The 8,878-nt window shown below is 37.2% G+C and overlaps 1 protein-coding gene across 1 annotated transcript in view; it reads right to left on the bottom strand.

Annotated features, from left to right (window-relative positions):
• GNA12 (G protein subunit alpha 12) overlaps window positions 1-8,495 on the bottom strand; it is a gene marked incomplete at its 5' end in the record, with an annotated part of 9,237 nt that extends 742 nt beyond the window's left edge. The window contains 4 exon segments of the mRNA XM_010176306.2: window position 1; window positions 4-454; window positions 1,416-1,466; window positions 8,452-8,495. The exon segment at window position 1 is cut by the window's left edge and continues 742 nt beyond it. Of these exon segments, the coding sequence (XP_010174608.1) occupies window position 1; window positions 4-454; window positions 1,416-1,466; window positions 8,452-8,495 (547 nt within the window).
• Window positions 8,496-8,878: the final 383 nt, after the last annotated feature.

The following is an 8,878-nucleotide window of genomic DNA, read 5'->3' as shown; positions in this document are numbered from 1 at the left end:
TACTACGGTTTCTCCTCTTTCTGTCAAAGCACTGCACCAGGTAACGTTGAACATCTTCTAGTCTGTGAGGGTCACCTTTGAAGTCCGAGAAATACTTCTTAATGCTGACAGTCTTTACCTTCTCTACAAGAAGATCCATCTTGTTGAGGAATAGGATAATAGAAACATTAAAGAAAAGCTTGTTATTGACTATTGTCTCAAAGATATTCATGGACTCCACGAGTCTATTTGTGCGCCTGTCTTCCATCAGAACCTGATCGTATTCACTGGAGGAGACCATAAACAAAATTGAAGTTATTCCATCAAAGCACTGGAACCACTTTTGACGCTGAGATCTCTGTCCACCTACATCCACCATCTTGAAAGGTATTTTTTTAATGATGAAATCATGCTCTACTATCCCCTTGGTGGCTTTTCTAGCCAACAAAATATCTTGTTTGCTGGGGAAATAATTCTGTAAAAGAAAGGAGAAAAGTGTCAAAAGAAGTCCTTCAAAAATGCTGACTAACGTGAGACTACTGAAGCAATGGGAAAAATCAGTAAGAGCCACGTTTTGGTTTTTTTTAATTATCAAGTGAAGAATGAATACTCAACTTTAAAATAATGGACTGTTGACTCTTTATCTGAACACATGAGTAAACATCTACAGAAGATCCTGAGACATATGAGAATAAAAACACAGGACTAATGCACTCGTTCACATTTTTGTCCTTTGAGCCTCTCATTTTCAGGCTGAAGTCTATTTTTTCATGATGAAACTCTTAGCTACTGTGTTATTGCCATTTAGGTAATGTTCAGTAAAGCAGATCACCAAGTCATCACCAAAAGCATTTTTTTTTAATCTAGTTTTTCACAGTTCATTACTCTCACAAAGGACATCTTGCAAGCTTTAGTGTAAATACTTCTTCCAGGTCCACCCTCTGTGACCAGCGAGTACAGCAACATGTTCTACCACAGGTTGTGGCCCAGCCCACCACTGTAGAGAGATTTGTTCTTCAGAAGCTTATCACTGGTACTACTTTGGAAAATCATCTCCCTTCTTTCTCCTCCAGGTCTCCTGACAGAAATTTTCATTACAGATTTTGAATCTTAAAAGTGCTAGTAATTTTTTTTATTTCATAAGGTTTCATTCTGCTACCTTAAGTACCACCAGCCATCAGATCATCATGAAAAGTGAATGAGATCCAGAGACTGCACAGAAGGACTGACAAAAGAAAATATGGGCATAAATACAACTATTATAAACAATATCTGTTCTCTGTCAAAAAAGATTGAGCAAATACTAAGTTTCAGTTTCATAAGGCTGCTGGAGTTTACTATTTTTATAGAAAGAACACTGAAGTTATTTAATGCATTATTATTATTTCACTATCTCTTTGAGCTCTTTTGGTTCAGAATGAGAAGGTTTGTCTTACCAGCTGACCGATCCGATCCAGGTTATCCAGGAAGTATTTCACCGATTCACCCTGTGGAAAAGGAGAGAGATGGGAACTAAGCTTGTTTCTAGGACAGCAAATCCAACTTTTCACTTTCCAACATGCACTGAGGTCTAACAGAGCAATATCACAAGTGGAAGCCTGGACAACATCCTGATATGTTCAGGAACTGGAACAACAGAAGCACTACATAGCTTAATTCACAGGAACTGCTGATAATGAAGTGGTGCTGCCATAATAAACTATCAACATGTTGCTAAGGTAGTATTTCTTCTAAAAGCAATTCTCTATTGGTCCTATAAAAATAAAAGTTGAGTAGAGATCTGAATAAATGCTCAAATCTCTCCAGTAAATCTTTACAATGAAAAGGAAGTGTTATTAAAGTCAGTCCTTTGGCTTAAAGAATTAGTTTTTTTCCTCTTGTATGATGAATGCAGTTAATTGACACTGTGTGGGAGTAAAAATGAAACATGTTTATAAGAAACCAATGTTTTGTTTAAAATTTATAACAGTGAACAAAAGTATATCCTAGACTGGTTGGCATATCTTTAGAAAAGTGAAAGATATTAGTCATCCACAATTTGTGCTAATTTAAGCTAGACTTGTTTGTCAAAAAAACCCCAAAGAAACAAACGAACAGATAGTTTCCCTTTTAGGTTCAAGAGTTTTAATAATGGATCTGCTCATCTTGTACAAAATCCTTTAGCAGCTATATTGAAGAATATAGGTAATGTTTACAATTTATTCTTGTGTGAAAATGGCTAAGAGGTTTTGTGTGGTTTGTTTTGTTTTTTTTTTTAAACCCAAGCTTGCCCATGTATCACACTCAAATCAAATGCCGCTTTGCATCAGTCGATACAAAAAGCCCTGCATATATTTTTAGAAGTAAAAAAATTGTTTTCATATAGAAAGCAGATTTTACTTCTGGAGTGAAACTATCTTTGCCAGAAACCTATTCTCCTTCAAACACTTCCCTTCCATTTCTTCAGATGAGGATGATCTGTTCAGTAAGAAAGTATTCTTTATTAAGACACGTGTCTTGCAGTTGTAGCCATGTCATAAGAATGATAAAATTGCAAATCCTGCTGCCCTTTAATAATTTTAGGCAGCAATTACATATATTGCAGATCAGGACCATGTCAGTAATGGTCAAAATGACAGTAAGTGCCCTCACCACGTCACTAACCCTGAACAAGTCCATTCTCAAAATAACATTTCGGATTCCAAGAGCAATAGAAATCCTTAAACCATATATTCTCCTCTACACTATAGGTTTGAGACAGCAAATTATTCCCCTCCAGTACAACTGTAAACAGATGCCAACACGACAGCTCATGTTGAAGAATCAGACTGGAGATCAGAGGATTCCGTGTACTCCACAAGTACATACCATCAGCATAAGGCATAGACAAAAAGGAGCTGTAGTTTATTATTTCTTAACATTTAAATCTAGAAGTGTCTTTCCATAAAGAGAGACAGACATAATTGCAAAAAAACCTACCATGTATTGCAAAACATTTACAGTGGATCACTAGCAGAAAAAATTACTTTTTTTTTGAGGGGGGGGGAAGTTTCCAAAGAACAATTGCTTTAAGAGCTTCCTTACAGTCATGAATTTTCATAAGGTGAAAGTAATTTCCTGTATTTTTTGGCACTCTGTTGGATCAGAAGAGATATCACAGACCAGATGAATAAGAGGAAAGGTCTTCCTGTACAGCATTAGTCATATTTAGGAGATGGAAGAGCCCAAAAAGAAAAGGTCACTGAAGCTACAAAAAAACCCTTCTCTATCTATTGTGCTTTGTCCTACACAATGCCTTTAGATGTGCAAACGGGCCGTCTCTGATACAACTTGTTCCTATTTTCTACCCAGTTGCTTTAAGAGTCCTTGCCTTGTCCATAAACCCTCCCACGCTGAGAGCAGGAAACAGCTGGATGCATGTGAACTGCTGGGACACACAAGCACGTTTACCTGATTTACAGCTTCTGCCTCCCTTATTTCCTGCCCCACACATCAATCAGTTGAACATTTTGCACTTGTATAATATGGTAAGAAAATAATGTGACTAATGAAAAAAAAATACATGTTCATTTCTGCTGTGATTTAAGGAGATTAGACTTCTCTAGTTTCTTATACAGCTCTTTGTAACGTTGCAGTTAAGCCAAATAATTCATTCTGGGAAATTTTAAGCAGTAACTGCAAAACATTTGGATAAGGTGGGTAACCAAATCAGGTTGCTGGAACAGGTGTGAACACCATATGCGTGGGCTGACAGATCTGAAGATGTCTGAATGTTCATTTCTAGCACAGAATTCAAAGACATCCAGTACTTAAGTCAAAATATCTGTTTCCAGTCAAAACAACAAATCCCCAACAAGCTCCAGAGGGTTTGAAGTTAAGAAAAGCTCAAAACATAACAGCACACAAACCTGATGGGAGGAAAACAAAACAAAACCCACGAAAAAAACCCCACACCACACACTCAAACTCCCCCTGCTTTAAAGATAATTCCCTGTGTTATGGCCTATGGAAGTGTGGATTCAGTTCCTGCTCCAAAGACTTGGCAATAACCTTTCTCTACATCTTAGTCTGATTCTCAGAAAACTTGGTTGCTTCTGGGAAGCGCGTGAGATATTTCAGTTCATCGAGCCGGCAGCACAGAACAACTGCAGATGGCACCAACTGACTTGATGAATGACTTGTAATGTATTCAAATGAGGAAAATATGGAAACTCCAGGTGTTAGGACTGGTTTGTATTAGTATATTTAATCACAGCAATTGTATTAACTGAACATTCCTTTATCTTTTAATTTTTTCCTTGTCATCCTGGGAAAATAGATATCAATGTTAATTAAATCTAGAAGTCAAATTTATTGAGCTTTATAACAAGCTGCACTTGAATGCAATTTTTGAATTCCATTGATAAATTATTATTTATGCATAACTATCTCATGCTTTGGGTATTATACACACATACAAATATACATATGTGTGTATATATATGCATGCATATAAAAATATACAGGAAGAATTTATGAATTGTTCATCAGTGTTCATTTTCCATTCATGGCAAGTTATTATCAAAATTTAAAAAAGTATCAGCTGCCTCTCTTATGTTGAACCATTTTTTCTCCTCTTGAAGACACTAACCATGAACAAGCTGGTTTGGCTTTTTCAGCACAAATTTTTAGTGTTTCTCCAAAGTCATCTAGCCATTCAATTACATTCAAAAGCTGGCTTAGCACTTCAAACACTCTCCTCTTCCAGATCTTAGCCAGTTATTTCTGGTTCACTAGCATGACTTCCTATAGAAGTTGCAGCAAATATTTGCAATTGATTCATCAGATACTAAAAATATCTTTACACGGATTGACAACTTGAATTACACTATTTTAATGGTTCTAGTGAAAAAAAAAGTCATTTTTTGAACATTGCAATCTATTTTGAACTATGCTTGTGAGCAGCAAAACAGCAATGAAAGCCATCAGTTATTTATATTACATTTAAATATCTAGGGATAATTACATCATGGTGTGTTCACTTAAAAAACAAACAAAAAAGGTCCAGGTCAATCTTTTATGGGCTGGTGTGTCAAGAAAAACTGTGGCAGCTCAAGAAACTTCCTGAGATCAACTACATTTATAGAGGATTGTTGAGCTTCTATCTTTTCAGATTTTAAAAGACTCAAATCTTCTTGTATTTCCCTGTTAGTACCCTATTTCCTTTTAAAAAATATTCTAACAATATTCATAAATAATATTCTTAAAATCTGAAAGACATGATTTCATTTCAACCAGAATGGTACTTAGATACGAAGCACCATCCTGTCACAGTCACAGCAAAGTCTGTCAGAGAAGCATGTCCATACTGACTTCTTTCTTTTTTAAACTAACAGTCTTTTACTAAATTTCACATTTGGAAGTTATATCAACAAAGCCTGAGATGACCATCATCTATTTCGCACTTGATACAAACCAGCTAGCTATTTTTTTTTTTAATCCTCCTTGATAATAAATCAAGATGTCAAAATGTTGTTTTCCATCCATGACCTGTGTTTTCCTGGACAGTGGTGGGGAAGAGAAGGGTAATCTCTGAGTTATGAATTTTAGATAATTCAGATACTCCTTTTTAGTACACCAGAGCATAGTATAGACCATTAGTCTTCCTTAACTTCTTGCTCACCACACAAGAGTTACCACCAACGCTTGGATGAATCATTCTCTCACTGCTAATCTCTTCTCCCTCTGCAATACACATCCTTTGAGTAACAGTTTTGCCAACTGGGACCAAGTGAAGGAATAAGAGATGCTGTTCCCATTGTTCAGTAGGATGAGTCACTGCACATCTGGGAAATGGGGGAATCAAGAAACACAAACAGAAGGTCTAAAATGAGCCCACAAGTTACACAACGCAGCATCGCTATTGGATTATTTAAAATAAAAAAAATTAAAAATTTTTAAACTATCCTATCGCAGTATTAACATGTTAACATTAGCACCAAATAAGCTACCATGAAAAGAACTAATTGTATTTAACATCTCTGTGCCTTCAGGCTAGGTTCATATCACATAAGAAATCTCCCTAAATAAATATTATAACTAATCCAGCCTCACTTCCTTTGCCATTGACAGCTTCATTGCAAAAAGCATGCAGAAAACACTTGGGCAGAGCTCCCAAGCAGTATTAACTTCATGAATATAAAGCACAACAGATCGTATGTAGATTGCTTTAAAATATCCATATATTGTTCTGCAAGGCTAAAATTTGTCAACTTGTCACTTTAACCCTCAGCCAGTTATTCAAAGTGACAGTTGGTTAAACCATAAATGATAATGAAATGTCCTATTGTCCAGTTCCCTAAAATGCAGGCTAATTTCAACCTTTTCCTTCTGAAAAGCAGTTCCTCTACATTCTGCTCTGAACTGAAAGACCTGAAAGGGAACCCTCTGTTCCAAATTGGCTTTTTTTTCCCTTCCTTGTCCCAAGGCCTTTTTGACATAATATTAATTTAGCCCTTCCTGATCATTCTGTCTCTAGCAGCTAAATTTAGAGTGCACAATTTAAGGTAGACCTGTCAGTCTTTGTCTGTTTCAGACAGTGAATTAAACCACACAGGAAGGAAACGTTCTACTTCAAGGTTCTAACAAGATTCCCACGAATACAGCAAAACACACAGAGCAACAGATACTGCAACTACCACAGGCTGCAGCTGAATCTGCCAGGTGAAAGCAACAGTGATCCAAATAAAAGAACAGTGGTGTTTGCATCCCACTCTGTTCAGCATTCAGCAGCAGCGCTGAGAAACAGAGGAAATCCAGGAAATCACAGGAAGAAGTTTGGGAATCTCCCAGTCTTTAACCTCTGAGATCTCAAATACATGAATGGGATGGACTTAAAGCATCGACACATCATTTCATCCAAAGCTGGCCTTTATATAAGGTACTAGTCCATCAAGATTGTCAAGACACATACTGACAAAATGCAATGCTAATGCTAACTTGCAATAGGATAAAATAACCAGGAGATTAGCATTTGAAAATGCTGGAGATGTTACATCAGACAAGTTTTTCAGTACTGAGATTAGAACCCAAAACCTCACCAGCAAAGAGAGATATAAGAAATGCTTTTATTAGTGAGATCTACTAGACTTAACAAGCAGGTTAAGATCCCACCACCATAATTCACATATTCTTTGGAACTGAACACACAGACATGGTTCCAGGTTCCGCACTCTGGTTTTGTCCAAGGAAAATAGCAGTCCTTTAGAAACCCTGAAGACTCAGGGTTAAAATTCTTGTGAGGTGCAACTACAAACAACCAACCTCCTCTCCCTGAACCTGCAGGCTCTTCCAACAGATTAAGTCTAAATCTGCACTTCTATTCAGCCTCACTGGTAACAGGGCACAGACCAACTACAGCCAAAAGTGTGTTCTCCTCTCTGGGACAGCTGATGAATTAAGTATGGTTTGCCAAGGAGATAGGCAAGTCTGTGCTTGCTAAGAATTCACTTATAAGGATGCTGAAGTAACCTAAGTTGCCCTGAAATGCTGATGCCCATTCTATGCCATAATTCTGTTCTACAGATATTCTACATCCTGTCTGGGCACTGAGATTTATTGACATAAGACAAACATTAATTTTTCATTCAATCACTAGTTCCAAGGCAGAGACTAACCTCTTCTCCTTACTTAAGCCATACAGAATTCTAACTACCAAACCTCCCTAGTGCTATTTAACTTCCTCCTTAACAACAGACTGAGCTACTGGCTCCCATCCAGCAACTCCAGTGCTTATCCAAGTTGCTGCTATCTGTGCCCTACAAACATACCAAGTACAAAAAAAAGTACCATTTAGTTCCAAGCTTCTAAAATCTACCTCTTCTTTCTACTGCATCCAGTGTAGGTATTTGACAACATTTTAAAAAGTCATTATTTGTCAGCTCAGTACAAATAGGCAATGCAAACATCTGTTTGTCCAAATCAGGATGGCTTTCTATAAACTCAGCCTATGTGACACACTGGCTTTACAGCATATGTATAAAAAAAAAAAGGTGATAAATATTTATTTAATTTCTCCCCAAAAGCCTAGGCTAATCTGAGCTCCCACATCAGTTTTAAGATTTGTGGACCCCTGAGACCAAGTGAAATTCTAGCCCCACAGCTAAGAAACACTCTTAACAGGAGCAGAGTTCTTGTGAAGGGCAACTCCTACATGTGTTAGTTTTTCCCAGCAATTAAATACAGCAATTCTTTCTGAAAGTACTGCAAGGAAAAAAAAGTTCCTTTTTTCCCTGAAATTCTAGGTGTTTCTACATCAATGGAATACAGATAAGATAAATTACTATAACATATTGCTACTAAGTTAACAATTCTGTCTCAAATATGCACACTAGCAACAGTGCTTCAAGGAGGAAAGGAATTTTCTGTTAATAGGCTGAGCCAGGCTCATCCTACACTATAAGCTTCATGAAACTTTAACAAAAATCCCTATCATTTTTATTTACTCCTACTTACTCTCTCTTCATCACTGCCATTCCTTTTTCGCAGATTTGCAATGGCTGCAAGAGAAGCAGGTGCAAACAGCAGAGAAAACAGTATTGGTTGCGAACAAAACATGAAAAAGGGTTAAATTATTGTTGTTGGGTTTTTTTTCTGTTCTAGAAAAATCCTTAACCAGACAGACTTGTGCATTAGCTACAGTGATTTAGCATTTCCTAGCCTTCACCGACTAGCAGCTAGCAAGATTCAAGGAGCAGATGCAAAAGGATATACACCCAGTTCATGTGGAAGAATCACAGTTATGTTTAAACAACAAAACCCCCCTTTGATTACTGTATCCAACATCAGCACCGTGCCCCAGCTCACACACACTCATCCTGGCATGAGTGGACGACAGACCTAGTCATAAGCATCCCATGAAAGGATTCCTTCCTGTTTCCCT

Source organism: Antrostomus carolinensis, unplaced genomic scaffold, assembly GCF_000700745.2.
Source record: "Antrostomus carolinensis isolate BGI_N321 unplaced genomic scaffold, ASM70074v2 scaffold18239, whole genome shotgun sequence".
NCBI lineage: Eukaryota > Metazoa > Chordata > Aves > Caprimulgiformes > Caprimulgidae > Antrostomus > Antrostomus carolinensis.
Note: the sequence above shows the minus strand (reverse complement) of the source record. Positions and strands in the feature narration are given on the sequence as shown.